Genomic DNA, 22,986 nt, shown 5'->3' on the forward strand with positions numbered 1-22,986 from the left:
TAATATATATATATATATACACAAACATACACAAAATCACATCCTCACAAGAACTTCCATAAAAAGTTTCTTCCAAAACTACACTCTTCCCATTCTCTCCAAACTTCTCTCTTTCTTCTTCTTCTTCTTCTTCTTCTTCTTCTTCTTCAGCAATGCCTTCTCCGAGCATCGACATGATCGCGGAGCTTCTCAAGACTTGTTCTTTATTCAAGCCCAACCACTCTCACAGAAACCCCAACGCTCCTCCGCTTCCTCTTCCTCCGCCGCCGCCTCAATCCCCACCGCCGGATGACTCCGATCCTACCGATGAGAACTCCGACATCACTCTCGATCTCAACTCCGACATCTCCCTCCCTTTCAACTGGGAACAATGCCTTGATGTTCGCGTACGTCCCTTTTCAATTCTCTCTCTCTCTTCCCCCTTTTCTAGGTCTCAATCTCTCTTGCTTTAATGCTCTTCTTGTTTCCCCACCACTCCCCAATCATTCCTCATTAAATGCTTGTCTTGTTTTTGTCCCCTATTTCATTCAATGAAGATCAAAATCTTTGTTTGTTTGTTTGTTTGTGATTTTCTTGTTTTTTCATTAGCGAAACCCTAATTTGTTTTTCATCCACGCAATTTGATGGCTTTGTTTGCATCAAATTTGATGGCTTTGTTTGCAGACCGGTCTTGTTTTCATCCCCAGTCTTGTTTTTGTCCCCTATTTCATCCACGCAATTTGATGGCTTTGTTTGCAGACCGGGGAAGTTTACTACATCGATTGGAAGACTGGGATGAGAACCAGCGAGGATCCACGAAATTTCAATGCCCTAGACTCCTCGATCTTCTACTCCTCCGGTTCATCCATCTCCTCTTCGTCCGGTGACGACGAGGATGACACTCAGGACACCGCCTGCTCCTCCTCCGTCATCACCTCCCTCTCCTCCAACTCCTCCAGCGACGCCACCAGCGCCGCCGAGCCTACCGTCCTCATCGCCGCAGGCTGCAAGGCTTGCTTCATGTACTTCATGGTTCCCAAGTGGCTTCACGTTTGCCCTAAGTGCGGCGCAGCCGGCCTTCTCCACCTCGCCGGCGACTCCTTCACCTAAACCCTAAAAGCAACTCAAAGGCGCCACCTTTCCTCCATTTTCCTCCACATTCTGTGAGAAAAATCCCTCCTTTTTTCCTTTTCTCTATTATTTCTTCTCTATTTGCTTCTTTTCACTCTCTCTCTCTATCTCTCTTTGAATTTCTCCATTTTATACTCCATCTTTTAATCTGAAATGTTTATCTATAATCAATGATAACTAACTTGTTCTCATCTTGTTCTTCCTTTTCTTTCTCTTCTTAATTAAATGCTATCATATAATTAATGTTTATCAATTCCTCCATTAATAATGTGCTTGCTTGTTCATTCAAATGAGGAAAGAACTTTCCCTGCTGGTTTTGCTTATGCTTATTAGGTTTTAGTCAATCTTCTCTATGAATCAATGAAGAACCATTAATTAATGGCTGTTAATTTAGTAGATCATTCACATTGGAAAGAACAAGTTTCAATCTTCTCTAATGCAGCATTTGATTAAGGATTTTTAAGGTTGCATTGCATGTGTTTTTGTTTTTTCCTTTTGCTGCTTATTAGTTCTTAATTAATCTTCATTAATGCTGTCATTAAGGATTCAAATTTCTATTCTTTAATGTTATTAATTTGTCCTTCAAATCAAGGAACTAGTACTCCTCTATTATTTGCTTGGTCAGTTATTTGATATATTATTCAGAATAGAAAGAAAATTTTGTCTTGCTTTCTATATATGTCATAAAGATCTCTCTAGTGAGTAGTGATTTGATTTCTCATGCTTAATTAATCTTATCTAATCCTATGATTTAGGAAGAATGAAGTGTTCTTCAATTCAGAAATTAAACAACTGTAATTAAACCAGCTGAAAGATATTCACAAGATTGAAGTTGGCATACTGTCGTCATGCATGTGTTTTTTAAAGTTACTCCTCTCTGATACCATGATTAATTTTAGTCCTCAAACTAGAAACAAGATTTAAAAAGGAAAAGGAACAGTGTTGTAGTCATTGGATTGGTCCAAAGTTTTTGGCTCTATATGTTACAGACCAATTCCTTTGCTCATTGGTTAATGAAGTTTTATATCTCATGCATGAAAAGCTGTCTATATTTTGTCATTCATTATTATTATTATTATTATTATTATTATGGTGGTAGAAACTAGAAACTAGAAACTAGAAACTAGAAACAGATGAAAGAATAAAGCTAGAAAAATATGAGAGATGTATTCTGTTTGAGACAAAGGAACCTTTCCTCGTTTTTGCAGAAATGATGCTTTACACTCTGTCAGTTTCTCTGCAGAAAACCCCGTGATCTTTTTAGAGAGAGAATGTTTCTCTGTCTTTCTGATTTATATATTTATATATATTTATATATATTAATTTATTTTTTTAAAGATGGATAATTTAGAGATGTTATTAGATTTTAAATCCATACACTATTTACATGTAGTCATCTGATTGTAATTTGACGATTATAATCATCATAAATAATATAAATTATATTTTATAATATTATATAACAAGAGATGTACAGTATTTATTTAAACAAATAGTTATTTGATATTGATTTAATGATTTTATGTAAAATGCTACTAAATTATTGTGTTTGTTAATGATCTAACGACTATAAGTAAAATGTCTAAAAAATAATAATCTAAAGACATCCTAAATTATCATTTCGCTATATATATATTTGAATTATATATTTAATTTATTTTTACTATAATTGGAACATGCTGTGATTTTTCTGAATAAAAAATTACAGTATGGCAGGCATGCAGAAAAAAAAAATCATTTTTTTTTCTTTTGTTTTCCTACTTGTGATCTTTGTTCTCTTTTTTATTTATCTTTTATAAATTCAAAGGGTAGTATTATAATGTACATGGGTACGGTAGAAAGGATTTTGATCATGCGCTTTTTACAGGGATTATAATAAATGGTGCAGGTTTGTGGAACATGTACATTTGTTGCTTACATGGTACTATTTTATTTTGATTTTTTTTTTAAAAAAAAAATTAGAGTGTTTTTTCTACTTCTGTTCATTTCGTTCAGTCTTTTTTTTTATCTCAATTTTCTAATGGTTTTAGAGTACCTTAATTTAATTTTTTTTTTTGAATCCATAAATTTTATTTTATTTTTTTGTTGATCTTTATAAAGGGAGTATTATATGATTTCAATTATTTTTTATGATTTTATTTAAATTTTCATAAAATTTAAATGTCTTGTACTAGTATGATTCAATATATATATATATATCTGTGTGTGTGTGTGTGTGTGTGCATGCATGTATATTTATGCTGCCATGCATGCATTTATTTATTATAATCATATTCACATATGTAATTTTTATGAAATTCAAATGTTAAATATTCTCTTAAACGTGGATATTTGCTAATTCAAAGAGGGAGGGGATGTAGGATTTCAAAAGAGGAGAGAACATGAGTGTGATATATATTGACCAATTTTATTATTTATTATTATTATTATTATTGCACAAATTTTTTATTGTTATTAATTTTAAACCAATATGATAAAAATTAAAATAATAAACTAGACATTGAGTATTTGCATTCCAAAATAAAAAATTAAATAGAGCAAAATTAAAAAAGATAATTTTTTTCAAATATAAAGATTTCACTACTCCATGATAACTTGGATGAGTGAAATAAGAGATGAATAGAGGTATAACACTCCTTCAAACTCCTCTTCTTTACCTCTCAACTTAACACACATCACCGACCAAACAAGAGGTTAAGTTATTTAAGTGTGTTTTTTTAAACTTTCAAGTACATGTAGACATGGTAAGCAAGGCTTGTTTAAATTTCACTCATTTATATATTTATATATATAATAGGCCTACTCAATTTTTGCCCAATTTTCAATTAGTAAAATAATTGAAAGTTCAATACTAGTGAATGAATCCAAAAATTACAAGATCAAATAAAAATAATTCACCCTAATTATTAGTACCTTGAAACCCAATAAAACAATTGTTAGAATATTTATCAATTATATATCTCAAACTGGTCACAAAGGCTTGCATCCAGGGAATAATGCCCAAAATCATGACACAGCCTGGAACCTCCCCTGTTTCTCAGGCTTTTTATCCTGAGATTCCAGGACTGAATTAAAACACAAACCTGCAGAGATTCCAAAATCAAATCATGTGAAAGTTACTACTGAGATTTCATCCCCAAACAACAAACATATGTTTTCCAAAGTTCCATCAAACATAGTATAAGAAAACACACATACATACATTACATATATACACACAAATATTATTAGTCTCTCACAAAGAGAACACAATGTGCACACAAAAAGACATATCGAGCACACACGATGTTCGTATTTGTGATTTAAAGATCACTGAATGATTTGGGGTCCTGGCATCAGCTGTGATGCGGCCGCGAAGTTGGCAACGGCATCCAAGAGATGTGTTACAGCCTTATCATAGCTCACAAAACCCATGAACCAGAACTCATGCGCATCGGCTGTGATGATCTGTATGTATTTCTCTGGTGGGTTTTCCTTCAAAGTCACTGGATTGACATTAGCAATCTTCGACAGAGGAATCATGACCTGCTCAATGAAATATATTAAAATTTATGGTTATTAGAGTTCATTTGATCTGTTCGAGTTATATATGAACCTGAACATTGAATCAAACATGGCACTTGCTTGAGACTCAACTATGCCTTAATTCATAAATATTATCTCTCTTCTTATGATGCTCTTTCAACACATTTCTTCGTAGTAGAAAAAAAGACATGAATGACATTATGAATTCAAGATTGAGAAACAGCTTTTTTTTACGAGTAACATCGAAAAGTTTATAAAACAAGAAATGCAGAATATATATTGATAAAGATAGAAACATAAATACGAATAAAAAAAATCAGCTGACCTTATAGTAACTCCATGTTTCCTGGCCAGAGGGAGCGGTGAATGATAGAGGGCGGTCACTGCAGAAGGCAACGTGCATTGTAGAAAGATAGAGCGTGCCAGCAACAGGTCCGGTTGTGGTTGAAAGATAGCAAGCAAAACTCTTCTTCAGCCTCTCGGAAGGGTCAGTCGGGAAAGCCTGCTTGAACAGAGCCTCAAACCCGCCTTCGGTTATGGCCTTCACGGTCAAGTTAAGCTTCCCAATTGCGGCATCTGACTTAGATGGTGCTGTTTTCACTTTGATCTCACATCAATTCACACATCAGTCAGATTATGAAAATAAACACATCATGCAATAAATATCATCATATGAATAAACACATTACCCTATCTAATGCTACATGACATCAATGATATTCAATCTAAGAGCGCGCCGAAACAGAGTAAATACCACTAGTGCTTTTGAAAAAGAATTTAAAACCTATTTGGTCTTTGAACAATAATGTAAGTGAGAGATCTAATAAATATCATGCTAAATAAACACATTGCCCTATATAATGCTATTAGAAATCAATGAAACTCAATCTAAGAGCGTCGAAGCAGAGTAAATATCACTAGTGCTTTTGAAAGAGTCTTTAAGCAATCACACAAGTCAGAGTTCTAGTAAACATCATCATGTATAAACACATGGACCTATACAATGCTATAAGAAATCAATGATACTCAATCTAAGAGCGCCCAAGCAGAGTAAGTATCACTAGTGCTTTTGAAATAGTTTATAAGCAATCACATAAGTGAGAGTTCTAATAAATATCATCATGATTCATGAATAAACACATGGACCTATACAATGCTATAAGAATTCAATGGTACTCAATCTAAGATTGTCCAAGCAGAGTAAATATCACAAGTGCTTTTGAAAGAGTCTTTAAGCAATAACACAAGTGAGAGTTCTAATAAATATCATCATGAATAAACACATGGACCTATACAATGTCATAAGAAATCAATGATATTCAATCTAAGAGTGTCAAAGCAGAGTAAATTTTACTAGTGCTTTTGACAAATGATTTTTAAAGAGTTTTAATGCTATTCAGTCTTTGAGAAATCACATAAAAGAGAGTTCTTTAACAGTTTCACAACATTAGATTTTTTCCATTCAAATAGTATCAGTATCAAAACAAATCCAGAAATTATCTCCACAATGAACAAATTGGACACTAAAATGAACCACAAGAGTTCATAATTTCACATAAACCAAAACATGAGTAACCATAACTAAATCAATCTAAATAATCTCAATATATTCAGATTGGATTCAAAATTAGGAAAAGAAAGATCAAATTTTTACAGAAAGGAAACTACTTGAAAATCAAAAGCACTCAATCAAACATGAACAACCACAAATCAACCTAATAAAACCCTAAAGCGATCAAATTCTACACCAAATCAAACAAAAGAGAGTCAACAAAATCAAGTAATCAGAGAAAGAAAGAGAGAGATTACAGTTGTGCCAAATATTGGTGGCAAGTTCATCAGTCTTCTTAGTCCAAGCATTGAAAACATCCAAGATACTCTCCATGGGACTCCCAGCGGGACGCGGCACCGGCTTATGCTCAAGTACATAGTGATGATCATCACTGCTTCTCGGCGTCCAAAACGCGGCAGCCCTCTGGTTCTCCGGGTGCGCATCCGGCGACGCTGGCGCACCCATAAGCTTCGTCCCCAGCTTCTCCTCCTCTCCCTCGCTCTTCTTCTCCATTAGATCGAACCTCAAGCTCTCTCTCTCTCGCCCACAAGGTGTTCGATAAAATGCCGCAAAGAAGAAGAACTAGGCTTCTTCGAGAACGCGGCCGACACGAACACGCGCGTGGCCCGCCGAGATGGTGACACGGTAACAACGCCTGATGATGCATGGATTTTTTTTTTCTTTTTCTTTTTTTAATTATTATTTTTAACTGACCAAACTTGAAAAATAGCAAAATTATCTGTCAATTATCATGAATGTTTTTCTTTTAAAAAAACTTTACTTTTTATTTAGAATAATTGTCGATGTTCGCGGCTTCGCGCAACTTTCTTAATTTAAGTGATCAGTGACATAAAAAAATAAGTCTATCATGTAACATGCGAAATGATGAGTTTTGGAATTTTTATTGGAGAAATTAATTTAAGATAATATCACAACCCACATTCATTCGTCATAAAAATAATTTATTATTTTTTTAAAAAAAGTTTGTCAATGTTCTCAAATAGATTATAAAAATAAAAAAAAAAAAAAAAACTTGTGATTTTTTACTTTTCACAAAGTAAAGGGAGAGGTTTTTTTTTAAAAAAATTTAATGCCATGTGATTTTTAAAATTTATATAAAAAAAAAGAAAAATGGTCAACTGTATTAATTTTTTTTTTGTAGTGAGTAAAATTATCAGGGATGCGACTGATGATGCATGGATTGTTTTTTTTTTTCTAATTATTATTTTTAACCGATTAACCCCCTGAAAAATAACAAAATTATATGTCAGATGTCTTCTGAAATAGATTATAGAAAAAATTAATTAAAAAAAAATCATTGTGATTTTTGACTTTTCACAATGTAAAAATAGAGGTTTTTTTTTACATTTTATGACATGTGATTTTTTATTTTTATAAAAAAAGGGTGAATGGTATAATTTTTTTTTTTGTAGTGAGTAAAATTATCAGGTAAAAAACTGATGATGCATGGATTTTTTTTTTCTAATTATTATTTTTAACAGACTAACCCCTGAAAAATAACAAAATTATATGTCAGTTGTCATACATGTCTTTTTCTTTCTTTAAAAAATAGGATAAGTATTCTGAGTCTTGCAAATGTTTCAGTAAAGTATAACGTTGTGCTAGCATACGATTTTTAACGATGTGATCTAAAAACTTATCTCCGGTCACACTCATGGCACGATTTCATGGTTTAGGGGATTGCTTTCCGCGAATGTCTTTGAAGTGGCTTCCAATGGCTCTATAATTGGCCACCTTAGCACTTTCACCGGAAATAGCTTTTAAACTACGAAATCATGGCATGAGCGACTGGACAAAGTTTCAGATCACATCGTTAAAAAAAAACGTATATGACCACAGTGTTATACGTACGAAATATTTGTGGCCACCCGTGATACTTACCCTTAAAAAATACTTTACTTTTCACTTTTGATTCAGAAGAATAATTGTCAATGTTGTGGAATAGTATATATTATGTGTATATTTTTATAAATTGAAAGATAACTATTTTTTTTTAAAAAAATAGGGGTTTTAATTAAAAATAAGGACTGTTCTCATATGAACATAATATTTAATAGCTATATTATATAAAGAGTGGTTAATTTCAGAATTTTTTACAGCAGCCGGTGAGTGGAATGACTGATTTGATGTCATCTTTTGTCCCACATCGGAAAGACCAGAGAAAAATAAAGCAGTTTAATAAATAATATGTAGAATGGTTTAGTGTTACTTGATGATTAATTTTTTTTTTTTATTATTTCTTGTTTTGACGCGGTGGAATGGGCGGTGGCATAATTACAATTTATGATTTTTAATAATATTTTTTATATTAAGAATTAATTTGGTGGTGTTTGGTTGATTAAGTGGGAAAATTATTTGGACCAAGTGAAGTCATAAAAACAACAAATTTTTTAAAATTTAAAAATAAAAAAAATTATGCTTATTCTTTCTATACATATTGTTATCTGAATATTTTGATTAGTGAAAAAAAAAAACACTTGAGATTAATTTTTTAAAAAATATTAAGTTGGAGATGAATTTTATATTTATTTAAAATAATTAAGTTTGGTTTAATTATGACTCCAAAAAGATATGAAATAAAAGTTATTATATTGTTTTTGAAAATTTGAATTTAGTGTTTTGATACCCTATTTAGTTATTTTTAATGATCTATTTGATTTATAGAATCTTACATTACTAAATTAATAAAAATGTGAATAAGTGCGATTTCATTTTGTTAGTTGAGAATCTTATATTATTAATTATAATTTTACTAAATTTTTTTATTTAATATTTTCTTATTTAATAGTTACCAAATATATCAAAATGTATGTTATATTAAAAAAATAAATTTATAATTTCAAAATATTTATTTTTTTATAAATATTATATTTATTGAATTATATATTTTATAAATAATAATATAAAATAAATTATTTATAATTATTAAAATTAATTCTAATAAAAAAGGGTTTTACCGGTTCAAACTTTAGCTCATACCATGTGAAAGGATAAATGTGTTGAGATATTAAGCTCCAAATTTCTGCATACCATCTGACATGATTTTTTCACATTTAATAAAAAATAATAATAAAAAAAATTGTTTCTCATATGTAGAAATGTCAATTGGGCGAAAATTTACCCGGATGTATTCTCAGCCCCTACCCCGACCTCATCCTAAACCCAGGCTCAAGGAAAAACTTTCCCTATCCTTTTTCATCACGGGGATTACTCGAGTTCGAAAATTTTTCTGTCCTTAATTTTTTTAACATTTATTAAATACATCAAATATATTATCTTGGTGCGGAATCAAGGTTCTCTATCAAGTATTGGGTCGGAGTAAATTGACAACGTTACTCATATGTCAATAATATTTAATGATTTATATCATATATGATCTCATTATAAAACTAAAAAACAGTTGCATAAATAGTTGTTTAAAAAAATGAATAAATTTTTTAAAAAAATGAATAAACAAACCATGTTTGGATAGGAAAAAAATGCATAAATAGTTGTTTTCTTAATTTCTCCAATTTTCAGGGACCGGTGAGTGAAATGAGTGATTTGATGTTTATATTTAGTCCCACATCGGAAAGAGTGGAGAAAAACAAAGCATTTAAATAAAGAACATGCAAGCAACCTCTCGCCGAGCTTAGTCACGTGAGCTTGTAACCCAAGTGGGGGCTTTAAGTGGTTTGGACGGTTCGGTAGGCTACTGGGTCGGGCTCGGTCAGTGCTTCTATTCTGGTCCGCCCGAGCCAAGTTGGGAGTTGGGCCACGTGGATTGGGCGAAGGCCCAGCCCACTTAGTCTCTAGAGTGGAGGGTAACGCGCAAGGCTGGCTTCACAGAGCAGCGAGTACCTCCCGCTCCCGACCGTGGCCGGTTAACGAACCGGTGCACAGCTGGCCCATTATGGCCCAGTGAGCTCGTCATTACCGGACTACCACTTTTTTACTTTTTTTTTAATTATTTATATTTAATTCTACTTTTTTAAAATGTATATATTTGCATGTGAAAAATGCACGTATATATATATTGTTGGAACACAATTTCATTTTCCCCCTTTTTTTTAATTTATATCTCGTTTTAATTTTTTTTAATATATATATTATATATTTCAATTAAATGAACAAATTCATGTGAAAAATGCATATATATATATAGGGGTGGAGCGTCATTTGATGAATTATTATAGTTTTCAAGATGAAAATTTTTTGGGTTAAATTTTAAACAATTTGACTCATCATTTTGGGAGTTCACTAGCTAGTATTGACATTTAAAATTTTACCCAACTTATATCATAAATTCACAAAACTTCCATATTATTATTGCCATGATCATAGAAGAAACAAGATAAAACACATGTACAATTATAAATTAAGCCATAGTCTTGAAGTTCTCACTCATAACTTCATGCACACAAACACGTACACCAACTCTTCATTATATATATACATCACAAATATACATATTAAAAGCACAAATATGTTACATATAAAACTAAATATAAAAATATATTACATCTCTTGTGAAGCCAACCTTGTTGAAACATTATAAGCAAGAGCTTGTTGAAGTAGTTGATAAGCCTTGTCATAGTTTATGAACCCCATGAACCAGAACTCATGCCCATCCACTGTATCAATCTCTATATACATCTCTCTTGTTGTACTACTAATGCTAGTACTAGTAAGAGTCCCATCTAATGTCACTGGATTAGCACTTGCAATCCTTCCCAAAGGTATCATAATCTCAAAACACAAAAAAATTAAATAACTTTAATTAGTTATTAAACGCACTTGAAATTACTTTCATAAATAGTCTCAATATATATTTAGTTCTTTAGAATTAATTTTTGGTAGTAAGTAAATGATATTATAATTATGTGTACCTTGTAATAAGACCAAAGAAGTTGGCCGGAAGGAGCATTGAAGGAGAGAGGACGCTCACTGCAAAAGGAGACGTGGAGGTCGGAGATGAAAAGGGTTCCGGCGACGGCGCCGGTGGTGGTTGATAGATAACAAGCAAATGTGTCTTTGAGCTTCTCATTAGGCTTTGTAGGGAATGTTTGTTTGTAAAGTGATTCAAAGCCTCCTTTTTTTATGGCCTTTACTTTTAGCTTTAACTTATGCCATGCACCCTCCTCCTTTCTTGGTGATGTTTTCACTGAAACACAACAAATTAACACAATATATATATATATATATATAGTGATAAGAGGAAAATATAGGAAGAAAAGAACATATATATAAGATCTAATCTATGTTATATATACTTGCTCATCTAGTCATCTCTTAATTTCTCTCTATTATAGAAAAAAACATATATAGATACGTTCATAACATATTTGTTCCCTTGCACTAGTTTATATAGGGATATCTTTATATTGAGATAGCTTTATATATTTATATAAAACTTTATATAAACCAAGGAAAATGATATATATATATATATTATCATGTTTCATGAGCGAATATGTGGAGGCTAAAACAAGGATATAACATCTTGTAATGTTAGGATCTAACTATTCAAAAAACAATTATATAAAATAGCAATTTGATGAAATAATATAACTAGATTAAATGACAAAAGAAAAAAAAAAAATACTTAGCTATGTTAAAGATCCAACTATATATATAATAACATATAGCAGAGACCAGTGGGTAATTATATATATATATATATGTATCATGTATGTATAAATAGATAGATTAAGTAAATTAACAAAAAAGGAAAGCATGCAAGTTCTTAATTTAGAGAAGTTATAATAGAATCTTGTAAATATTTTATAAGGAAATCAAGATATACTAAGAAAAAGATATCAAGAATTAACGAATATGATAAAAAGTCTTACATATAGAAAATATTATACATTAATATATGAAGATATATAAATGATGATTAAGAAGAGAAAAATATTAAAGAAAAAACATACAATTATGCCAAAGATGGTTGGCAAAATCATGAGCCCTGAGAGACCAATTGTTGAAAGCTTCCAAGGCATTATCAACACTAGTATGGACGTTGGTCTTGTTCTTTTCCATTTGATCTTCATCAATGAGATGATAAGCATAGTACTCTTCATCACACCGGCGAGGACACCACATAACCGCCGTCTGGTTCGCCGGATGTGCCGTTGGCCTCGCCGGAGCACCCATCATGCTTGTCCCCCACTTCTCCTCCTCCATCAGTGCCATAACTACCTTAAAACTTAGGGTTAGGGCTCTTAATTTTTATATTTATATATAAATGAAGAGAAGGGTATAAATGCATATTTGGCATGGATGAATGCGTGCATGTAAGACACGTGGCACATGCATGAAAAATACGTGTCTTGAGTACGTAGTGCGGTGGGTGGTGATGGATATGGAAAGCTTCATCTTTATCCATTATGTTACATAAGAACTTAGGGGGCGTTTGGTTGAATGTAGTTGAAAATGCAGTGGATTTGTATTTACAAATCCTTGGATTTGATAATTCAGGAGAGTCAAATCCAGTGTTTGGTTAGATGTATTTGTAATACTAGATTACAGAATATTGTGTTTGGTTGAAGGGATTTGTAAATTTGGATTTAGAAAACATGTGACTGATTTGATATAATAATTAATATATACATTATAAAATATACATTTAATTTTAAGTAAATATGAATTTAAATTTAAAACATTATTAGTAATTAATTTAATTAATATAAACTTAATTTATTATAATAAAATATAATATATTAATTATTATTAAAAATAAGTAATATAATATAATAAATCAATTATATACTATATTACTAATATTAATTACACTATATTACATTTTATTTAATATTTTTATAAAATATAATTATAGTGTAATTAATATCATGAGTAATTAACATAATTAATATATATTTAATTTATTATAATAAAATATCATATATTAATTATTTTTATATTTAATATTTTATAAAATATAATCAATGTAATTAATATCATGAGTAATTAATATAATTAATATATACTTAATTTATTATAATAAATATAATTTATTAATAATTTATTAAATTAATTAATATAATATAATATATCAATTATATATTATATTACTAATATTAATTACACTGTAATTATATTATATTTAATATTTTATAAAATATAATTATAGTGTAATTAATATTATGAGTATATTATATTACTAATATTAATTACACTATAATTATATTATATTTAATATTTTATAAAATATAATTATAGTGTAATTAATATTATGAGTATATTTACTATATTATATTACTAATATTAATTACACTATAATTATATTATATTTAATATTTTATAAAATATAATTATAGTGTAATTAATATTATGAGTAATTAATATAATAAATATGAATTCAAATTTTAAATATTATAAGTAATTAATATAATTAATATATACTTGCATGTGAGGGATTCATTTGGATGGGATTTTGGAATTCGGTCATTTTGGCCGAATTCCATAATCCCATGACTTTTGAATTCGGAAATACAAAGTAAATTCAAATCCTTTGAAACAAACAAAGGATTTCTCAAATCCAAGGATTTTCAAATCATTTGACTTTCAAATCCACTCAAACAAACACCCCCTTAATTGTAAATGGAAATGGATATAGAGAGAGTCCTTATCCATGATTTATAATATATTATATATATATATATATATAATTAAATGCCAAAGTCTTTGCCACCTCATGATCATGATCAAATTAAAAAGAGGTGAATTTATATATATATAGCATTGATGCATATATATATATAGACTTTTATGAAGTCATTAAATCTTAAGGTAAAAAATTTCATCAGTGAGTTATGATAAATGGTTATTATTTATATAAAAATTTACATTTGTTTAAAATGAATAAGTGAAATATTAATTTGATTTTTGACAAATTAGTTCTAGGTATATATTGCTGATTTTGTTTTAAAAATACGAATATATTAAATAAATTAAAATATGGCAATCAATCTCGGCTCTCATATATCATTAGATTTATGCTTATATATGTACATATTAATTTTTTTAATGATAATGTCTTGTAACAAGTATAAAGAGTTTGCATATAGATACTAAAGATTCTATAGAAATATATGCAAGAAAGGAAAATTAAATTGAAAAAAAAACAATATTATTAAAAAGTACGGAAATAAAATTAAAGAGCTTTGAATTTCATTTCATATATTAATGATATATTAATAAAAAAAAATTTAGACCAAAGAAATATTTCATGGTCAAAAAAAGCTTTTGCTCATGGAATTAATTTCTTAGGGTTCCTTTATATTATTGAGGTATATATATGAACAGTACCACAAGTGTATAGCATGTCTTCCATGAGTTTCAACAATGTACAACAGATTTTGTCCTTTCCCTCATCTTTAATAACAAACATATCATCATGATCATCTCCTCCACCATCTCCATTAAACCCTAAACCAAAAGAAGAAGAAGAAGAAGAAGAAGAAGAAGAAGAAGAAGAAAGAAAGAAAGAAAGAAAGAACACAATGAGCATCTATGAACACCATCATCACTCTCCACAAGACTATTCTTCTTATCCTCCCCCTCCTCCCCCTCCTCAAGGCAAACATATATATATATATATTTATATTTATATATAAACATGGATTCTTATACTCCTCTTTCTTTCTTCTTTTTGTTTATCATCTTCTTGAAATGATTATGTTTGATAACATACATCTATATATGATATGATTTTGGTTGTTTTGATGATTTTCAGGATATGGACAACCATACCCATCACCTGCACCACAATATCCACCATCAAGTTATGGATATCAAGGTTACTTCAGTGATGATCACTCTGAATATCCTCATCCTGCACCACCACAAGCTTCTTCAGCTGATCAAGTGTATTATCATAGACATCAAGATGGGGCTGCTTCTTGCATCTCATTCTTCAAAGGATGGTATGAATCTCTATATCTTTCTTTTAATCCCTCCTTTTTTATTATTATGTTTTGATTTTTTTTTTTTATTAGTTCATCATATTTTTGTCTGTTTTCTTTATTTGAAAAAAAGTAAGTTGTTTTCCATATTCAAAATTTAAATAAAATAAGAAAATATCATTCATTATGTTATTGATGGAGATAACATACTTCTAATCATAAACTTTGATATTATACTATAACATAAATAAATAAATAAATAGAAGATCAGATAAATTTATTTATTTCTACTTAAGCATATTCCAATAAGAATAGAGAACATGGAGAATATATAGGTTTGGAAGAGTATCTCTATTTATAATGTAACTTGTATGAACACTATATCATCATCATATAGATAGGTATATATATATATATATATATATATAAACAAGATTTTTTTTTTATTTATCCTAATAAAAGTCATATTTAAATGTTTAGTTAATACAATGTCACAAAATATTTCTTGATGATTGTATGTCTCTATGTGATTCAAATTAAACTTCAAATTCTAATTAAAAATACCTGTCTTTATACACAAATATGGTTTTATAAAATTTATAATAACAACAATCAATTTTCTTAAACTTTACATCATTTCCAAATTGTTATTTATTTATTTAGATATTAATAATGTTTATATTTTGTGAAATGCAGTATGGCTGCCCTGTGTTGCTGCTGTGTCCTTGAAGAGTGCAGCTCTTGCTTCTGAACTTAAAAACATACAAAAAAACATCCAGCTTTGTTCATTAACTCTTTTAAATAATGTCCTTTTGCTTCATGTTTCTTCTTTTAAAGCTTTGTTCTTTAAGCACTTCTTAATTAATTAACATCAATAAAAAAAAAAAATTACTACCACAAGATCATATAATATAATCAATCCAAAAATTAACATAATCCTCAAATACTTGGGTTAATAATAATACTAATAATAACACAGTTCAACATCATATATCTAGAGAAAATGGAATTCCAACACTCCCTGAACACTCACTGAATCTAAATAAAGAGCCTGAGCAATCTATAATGTCGAGATAAAACACGGTGCATCACGTCGGGCTCCGACCATTGTCCGATAGACGTACAATGTATTACAATGTATCAACCAGTATCGTCGAGATGTTCATGATCTCCACATTCAACATCCTCATTTTTTCTGCAACTGTCTTGCAGCCTCCCAGTGTAACATTGCAGCATGACATCCAAAGGGATTGCATTTTTTCGTACTTCCCGACATCTTGCAAGAGTACGGCATCACCAAATGGACTGTCCCTTATCTCCAGCTTCCTCAGACTTTTGCACCCGTTTATTACATGGATCATGGCTTTGTCAGTTTCATCACCGGCGGAAGCAATTGACAGCACATCAAGGCGTTCCGCATTACTTGCCAATGTACATGAATACTTGATCTGTAAGAAGACCTGAAACTGTTAACCGCCTGAGATTCGTGTTCGACCGGATGATTGCTCCATAGCCTTCATCCAAAGGTTCATTGGTTACATGATCGGGTTTCTTTCGATTGAGAATGCATAATCTGAACCAAGTCAAATGGGAGCAGTTCTTCGCAATGGTAATTAGCGCGGCATTGGTCATCTGGAAGCAGAAGTACACCAGAGAGTTCAGTTTCTTGCATCCTGAAGATATATATATTGAGGATTTGATTGAAGGTGAGTCACAATCTGATGACGTTGGTGTTCTAGGCTAGCAGCTACCACAAGAATGGAGGGGGTCTCCGCCACATGGGGTTCGCAGGTGGTAGGCGAAAAGAATGGGTGCGGGATCCTTACAAGAATGGTGCTGTGCTGCAACTGGAATGGTGGAGTATGGTAGCTGATCAACTTTGCCTCTCAGGCATGGAAGTCAATGTGGGTGTGGTTTTTGAAGAAAAGAAATAGTATTTTATCTATGAGATCTCTAGTAGTTAGCACCTGACCAATGCTGGATCAGGTTAAGGTAATGTTATGACCAATGGGTGTAGGCTAGTATGTTTGGCCAATGGTTGCGTTGTTTTGTGTCTCCCTGTCTCTTTATCTTTTGATATAAATTAATAGATAGTGGAGAGGTGTGACTGGTTGGGTCAATGTTTCTTTAAGTCTTGTGCTTATACATTAGTGTTGACCAGGAGAACCCAGTTGATGAAATCGAAGGGCATTTCATCAAACACTTAAAAACACATAGCGTTTCTTCTTGCAGGTGTGTTCTCTCTTCGAGTTCTCAAGTCCAAACCTCAACAAACTGGTATCAGAGCTAGTAGATGGCGACGAGCAGCACTCCGGCAGCACCAGGGTCTCCGGTGACCCTTTCTCAGCCATCGGTTCCGGTGTTCACGGGACCAGAATATGGCAGGTGGAGTCTCCGAATGAAGACAGTTTTCAAATCTCTAGAGCTTTGGGATCTTGTGGAGAAGGGTGTTGCTGATTCCAAAGACGGGGTTGTGGAGAGGGAGAACAAGAAGCGGGATGGAAGGGGTCTAAGTATCATCCAGCAAGCTGTGGATGGTCCGAATTTAGATCGGATCTCAGAAGCAAAAACAGCTCATGAAGCGTGGGAAACACTGAGGAAGCAGTGCTAGGGGACCACAAAGGTGAAGGCGGTTAGGATACAAGCCCTTAGGCAAGACTTTGAGACTCTCCAGATGAGAGATGATGAAGGTGTTCAAGAGTACTTCTCACGAGTGGTTACCATCACGAACCAAATCAAGGCTCTCGGTTACAAACTCAAAGAACCAGAGGTTGTGTCTAAGGTTCTGTGAAGCTTGGCCCCAAAGTTTGATTGGGTTGCAGTGGCGATAGAAGAGTCAAAGGAGATCGCAACGCTCTCCCTTGATAATCTTTGCGGCACTCTACAGGCTCATGAGGTGAGAGTGAACCGGGCAGCTGGGAAGACAAGTGAAAAGGCTCTCTTTGTGAAGACTGAAGCCTCCAACTCATCTCACAGTAAAGGGGGGAGTCCGGGATACTCTTGGGGAGATGGAAGAGGTCGCGGGAGAACTTTCGCTCGCGGCAGAGGAAGATCTCGGGGTGGCCGAGGAAGAGGATTCAAAAATAAGAATCATATACAGTGCTTTCACTGTAAAAAATTCGGCCTCATGAAAGCTGAGTGCCGGATGAGGGAAAAACAACCTGAGAAGGGAGTTGGTCTTGTAGCAGAAGAAGACAAGGCTGAGAATCTCTTTATGGCAAGTTGCTCAACTGAGGATCATTCAAGGTCAGTGTGGCTCGTTGATTCGGGGTGTTCGAATCATATGACAGGAGATCGGATGCTGTTCAGCAACCTTGACGAATCACAGGAAGTCTCTGTGAGACTTGGAGATGATAAAGAGATGAAGGTTCAAGGTGTGGGAACAGTGTCAGTTGTCACTTAGTCAGGAGCACAGAAGAAGCTGCATGGGGTTCAGTATGTGCCGGGTCTCGCACATAATCTTCTAAGCGTGGGACAACTACTATCGAAGGGGTACTCAGTGGTGTTCGACAAAGACAAATGCATCATTAGCAACAATCAAGGGAAAAGTTAGTTAATTTCTATTCCTAGATCAAGGAATAATATGTTTCCTTTAGATATTGCCAGGATGGAAGGTGTGGCTATGACTGTGAGAGGTCAAGTTTTGGATGAACTATGGCATTTGCGGTACGGGCATTTGAACTATAGAAGCCTGATGTCACTAGCTCAAAAGGGCATGGTGAAAGGAATACCTGAATTGAAGCACAAGGTGGAGTGTGAAGACTGTGTATTTGCAAAGCAAGCGAGAAATCCTTTCCCCAGTGGTGCAGCACGCAGAGCCAATTCATGTCTTCAGCTCGTACACATGGATTTATGTGGTCCAATGAGAGAAGAATCTATTGGAGGGAACAAGTACTTTTACTTGTTTGTGGATGACTACAGCAGATGGTGTTGGGTGTTTTTCATCTAAAACAAGTCTCAGGCGTTCACAAAATTCCAAATGTTTCATGCACTTGTAGAAAGGCAGACTGGTATGAAATTAAAAGCACTGAGGAGTGACAGAGGGGGGGAATTCTCTTCAAATGAATTCCAGGAGTATTGTGACAAACTAGGAATCAGGAGGGAGTATACAACAACTTACTCACCCCAACAAAACGGGGTGGTGGAGCGCAAGAACAGGACCATTGTTGAAATGGCCAGAGGTCTGCTTAAAAGTGGAGGACTGCCGATCAAGTTCTGGGGCAAAGCAGTTGCCACATCAGTGTACATCATCAATAGATCACCAACGTTTGCTCTGCACAACAAAACGCCGTATGAAGCCTGGCATGGAGTTAAACCCAATGTGAGTTATTTTAGGGTATTTGGGTGTGTTGCTTTTGCCTTAGTTCCTTCACAAAGACACCAGAAGCTTGATGACAAGTCGGAAAGGTGCGTGTTCGTTGGGTATAGCTCTGAGGCCAAAGCATATAAATTATATAATCCAACCACTCTCAAGACTATAGTGAGTAGGGACGTGGTGTTTCATGAAGGGTCACGGTGGATCTGGGGTGCAAGCAAGGAGGGTGAATAAACTCTCAATATCGGGTGTGGTGTAGCAAGGAGTGGAGATAATCTTGTGCAAGGACAGACATCTCAAGTTGTACAGACGGAAGACACACCTCCAAGGAAGACCCGATTACTAACTGATATTTACAACACTTGCACGTTTGCCTTGTGTGCAGGTGATCCAATTGTGTTCCAGGAAGCAGTTAAGTATAAAGAATGGCAAGAGGCAATGGATGCTGAGATTGATGCTATAGAGAAAAATAAAACATGGGAACTATGTCAATTACCCTCAGGAAAGCATGCGGTAGGCCTCAAATGGATCTATAAGTCAAAAATCAATGCTCAAGGAGAGGTTGTGAAGCTGAAAGCCAGACTGGTGGCCAAGAAGTATTCACAGCAGTTTGGAGTAGACTATGAGGAGGTTTTCTCACCTGTAGCATGATTGGAAATAGTGAGACTTGTACTGGCCCTGGCTGCACATGCTGGGTGACCAGTATTCCATTTTGATGTGAAGTTTGCGTTCTTGAATGGGGACATTCAAGAGGAAGTGTTTGTGGTGCAACCTGAAGGCTATGCAATCGAAGGAAGGGAAGGTGAAGTATATAGATTGAAGAAAGCTCTATACGATTTGAAACAAGCTCCCCGCGCATGGTATAGTAGGATTAATCAGTATTTTCAAGAGCAGGGTTTCATTAGAAGTGAATGTGAGCATATATTATACAGAAAGAAGCAAGAGAATGGAGATAGCTTGTTGCTAAAATTGTATGTAGACGATATAATATATACAAGCTCATCTGCTACTCTGATTGATCAATTCAAAACTGAAATGATGAAGACCTTTGAAATGTCAGATTTAGGAGAATTGAGTTACTTTCTTGGTCTCGAAGTCAAGCAGATCTCAGGTGAAATTTTCATTAAACAAAAGATTTACATTGAGAATGTGTTACAGAAACTCAAGATGGAAAATTGCAAAGCAGCCATTACTCCAATGGGGGTGAATGCACGATCACAGATTTCATCAGAAAATGAATTTGTAGATGCAAAGGTGTACATGAGTCTCATTAGTAAGCTGTTGTACCTTACACACTCTCGGCCTGATATCTGTTTTGCTGTTAGTTATCTGTCCAGGTTCATGAATGGTCCAAGCTCTGAGCACCTCACAGCTGCAAAACGAGTGATAAGATACCTAACAGGGACTAAGGAGTATGGACTGTGGTTCTCAAAGGGTGATGATGGATTGTTAGAGGCATACTCAGATAGTGATTGGGGAGAATCACTGTCCGATCGGAAGAGCACATCAGTGATGTTGTTGCGTTTGGGCCAAAGTGCAGTTTCATGGAGTTCTAGGAAGTAAGAGATAGTAGCTCTATCCACCACGAAGGCAGAGTACATCGCAGCAACATCAGCAGCATGCCAAATGGTGTGGTTTCGAAGAATTCTGGAAGAATGTGGCTATGAAATCAGCTGTACTACATGTTTGTGGTGTGATAATCAATCTGCAATAACCGTGGCCAAGAACCCTGCGCATCACGGCAGAACAAAGCACATTGACGTGCGTTATCATTTTATTAGGGGTTTGGTTGCAGATAATGTTGTCTCTCTTCATCATTGCTCCACAAAGGAGCAGCTGCCAGACTTGTTTACCAAGCCGCTTCCACCGGAGAAGCATGTGGTCATGCGATCCTTGATTGGGGTGAGAACTCTTCAATCAAGGGAGGGTGTTGAGGATTTGATTGAAGGTGAGTCACAATCTGGTGACGTTGGTGTTCTAGGGTAGCAGCTACCACAAGAATGGAGGGGGTCTCCGCCACATGGGGTTCGCAGGTGGTAGGCGAAAAGAATGGGTGCGGGATCCTTACAAGAATGGTACTGTGATGCAACTGGAATGGTGGAGTATGGTAGCTGATTAACTTTGCCTCTCAGGCATGGAAGTCAATGTGGGTGTGGTTTTTGAAGAAAAGAAATAGTATTTTATCTATGAGATCTCTAGTAGTTAGCACCTGACCAATGCTGGATCAGGTTAAGGTAATGTTATGACCAATGGGTGTAGGCCAGTATGTTTGGCCAATGGTTGCGTTGTTTTGTGTCTCCCTGTCTCTTTATCTTTTGATATAAATTAATAGATAGTGGAGAGGTGTGACTGGTTGGGTCAATGTTTCTTTAAGTCTTGTGCTTATACATTAGTGTTGACCAGGAGAACCCAGTTGATGAAATCGAAGGGCATTTCATCAAATACTTAAAAACACAGAGCGTTTCTTCTTGCAGGTGTGTTCTTTCTTTGAGTTCTCAAGTCCAAACCTCAACAATATATAGAAACCAGGCCTTCCTCTGTCACATTGGCAACACCACCAAAATGATCACCTGGGAACACCTTGAGTTCCTTCAAAATACTTAAAAACACAGAGCGTTTTGAGCATTGCTGAATCAGCTTGATAAGGGCAGAGACATAACTAATTAGAACATAGATCAAGTTAAGAACGGTGAAGTTTGAGCAGATGGGATACAATGCAGGAAGGCAGTCAGGAGCCACATTCCAAAACCCTGACATGCTCCTCAAAGACTGGCAGTTATGGAACAAGCCATAAAGCTTGTCATAAGCAAGAATTTTGGCAAGAGCCTCCAAGGACACTGAATGGTTAAGCCTTAAACTCCTGAGATTTGGAGATCTGGAAATCAGACTCTCCAAAGCCCTGGCATTCACTTCCCCTACCAAGCAGGCAATGTTCAGGGTAACTAGAGAAGTACTAGATTCAGGAAAATAACTAACCCATACTGTTGAAGCAATTTAAAAAAATTTCATAACAATTGCCACAAGTCAAACTAAATTTTATCAACTGATTGCTGTATGGAAAACATATAAAATAATAAAATAGACAAAATTGAAGCAAGATTCCATGAACAACATAGTTATAGATCTTTCTCAAGCACCAAACAAAAAGAGCCAAAAAAAATTAAAAGAGAACCAGGTTAGTTTTAACCATTTCATAGTTACAAAAACCAGTGCTTGGTTGAAATCTTTAGACAATTAAGGGTATCGAGGTTTCTCGTGTTCCAAATAAGAAGAAAAGCATAACTATATACACAGGGCTAGATTTCTAGACCATTTGATAGTCACGATAACTAATACTAGGTTGCAAATATAGATAACACTGTTTAGGATCGACCTGTCAAAGTTCAGTACCCAAAATGATACAGTTTCAATGACCAGCAGAAGACTAAGCTTGAAGGAGGAGAAAAGTTATTTTTCTTGAGAGAATCACTTGCCCTTCATTGGGCGAAACCAAATCTATTAAAAGTTTTCAAAAAGTTTCTCATCATGACATTCTAGTTCCAAGACAAAACAACGTTAATAAACCTAGTACTATAAAG

General features: G+C 33.8%; 4 protein-coding genes and 1 pseudogene across 4 annotated transcripts; 2 read left to right on the forward strand and 3 right to left on the reverse strand.

Annotated features, from left to right (window-relative positions):
- The first annotated feature begins 29 nt into the window (after positions 1-29).
- Positions 30-1,277, forward strand: LOC120270135. The gene is made up of 2 exons (XM_039277161.1): positions 30-386; positions 739-1,277. Exons 1-2 carry the CDS (start codon positions 153-155, stop codon positions 1,087-1,089), a joined length of 585 nt encoding a protein of 194 aa, XP_039133095.1. The 5' UTR covers positions 30-152; the 3' UTR covers positions 1,090-1,277.
- A 2,925-nt stretch (positions 1,278-4,202) lies between these two features.
- LOC120270665 (GEM-like protein 5) lies at positions 4,203-6,793 on the reverse strand. The gene is made up of 3 exons (XM_039277731.1): positions 6,445-6,793; positions 4,961-5,235; positions 4,203-4,635 (listed from the first exon to the last, which is right to left on the reverse strand). The coding sequence occupies exons 1-3, from the start codon at positions 6,698-6,700 to the stop codon at positions 4,420-4,422; spliced, it is 747 nt and encodes a 248-aa protein (XP_039133665.1). The 5' UTR covers positions 6,701-6,793; the 3' UTR covers positions 4,203-4,419.
- A 3,912-nt stretch (positions 6,794-10,705) lies between these two features.
- LOC120270386 (GEM-like protein 5) lies at positions 10,706-12,373 on the reverse strand. Its single transcript, XM_039277381.1, has 3 exons — positions 12,121-12,373; positions 11,077-11,351; positions 10,706-10,936 (listed from the first exon to the last, which is right to left on the reverse strand). The coding sequence occupies exons 1-3, from the start codon at positions 12,371-12,373 to the stop codon at positions 10,706-10,708; spliced, it is 759 nt and encodes a 252-aa protein (XP_039133315.1).
- Positions 12,374-14,691: 2,318 nt separating this feature from the next.
- LOC120270387 (cysteine-rich and transmembrane domain-containing protein WIH1-like) lies at positions 14,692-15,844 on the forward strand. Its single transcript, XM_039277382.1, has 3 exons — positions 14,692-14,767; positions 14,925-15,114; positions 15,790-15,844. The coding sequence occupies exons 1-3, from the start codon at positions 14,692-14,694 to the stop codon at positions 15,842-15,844; spliced, it is 321 nt and encodes a 106-aa protein (XP_039133316.1).
- A 309-nt stretch (positions 15,845-16,153) lies between these two features.
- On the reverse strand, positions 16,154-22,888 carry LOC120270388 (annotated as a pseudogene).
- Between the last annotated feature and the right edge of the window lie 98 nt (positions 22,889-22,986).

Source organism: Dioscorea cayenensis, chromosome 10, assembly GCF_009730915.1.
Source record: "Dioscorea cayenensis subsp. rotundata cultivar TDr96_F1 chromosome 10, TDr96_F1_v2_PseudoChromosome.rev07_lg8_w22 25.fasta, whole genome shotgun sequence".
Taxonomy (NCBI): domain Eukaryota; kingdom Viridiplantae; phylum Streptophyta; class Magnoliopsida; order Dioscoreales; family Dioscoreaceae; genus Dioscorea; species Dioscorea cayenensis.

Coding starts and splice junctions, on each gene's coding strand:
- LOC120270665 (XM_039277731.1), bottom strand. CDS start 6,700: ATGGAGAAGAAGAGCGAGGGAGAGGAGGAGAAGCTGGGGACGAAGCTT. Junction 5,236..6,444: donor CACCAATATTTGGCACAACT/GTAATCTCTCTC, acceptor GTGAGATCAAAG/TGAAAACAGCACCATCTAAG. Junction 4,636..4,960: donor AAACATGGAGTTACTATAAG/GTCAGCTGATTT, acceptor TTCATTGAGCAG/GTCATGATTCCTCTGTCGAA.
- LOC120270387 (XM_039277382.1), top strand. CDS start 14,692: ATGAGCATCTATGAACACCATCATCACTCTCCACAAGACTATTCTTCT. Junction 14,768..14,924: donor CCCTCCTCCCCCTCCTCAAG/GCAAACATATAT, acceptor GATGATTTTCAG/GATATGGACAACCATACCCA. Junction 15,115..15,789: donor ATCTCATTCTTCAAAGGATG/GTATGAATCTCT, acceptor TGTGAAATGCAG/TATGGCTGCCCTGTGTTGCT.
- LOC120270135 (XM_039277161.1), top strand. CDS start 153: ATGCCTTCTCCGAGCATCGACATGATCGCGGAGCTTCTCAAGACTTGT. Junction 387..738: donor AACAATGCCTTGATGTTCGC/GTACGTCCCTTT, acceptor CTTTGTTTGCAG/ACCGGGGAAGTTTACTACAT.
- LOC120270386 (XM_039277381.1), bottom strand. CDS start 12,373: ATGGAGGAGGAGAAGTGGGGGACAAGCATGATGGGTGCTCCGGCGAGG. Junction 11,352..12,120: donor CAACCATCTTTGGCATAATT/GTATGTTTTTTC, acceptor GTTGTGTTTCAG/TGAAAACATCACCAAGAAAG. Junction 10,937..11,076: donor TTCTTTGGTCTTATTACAAG/GTACACATAATT, acceptor TTGTGTTTTGAG/ATTATGATACCTTTGGGAAG.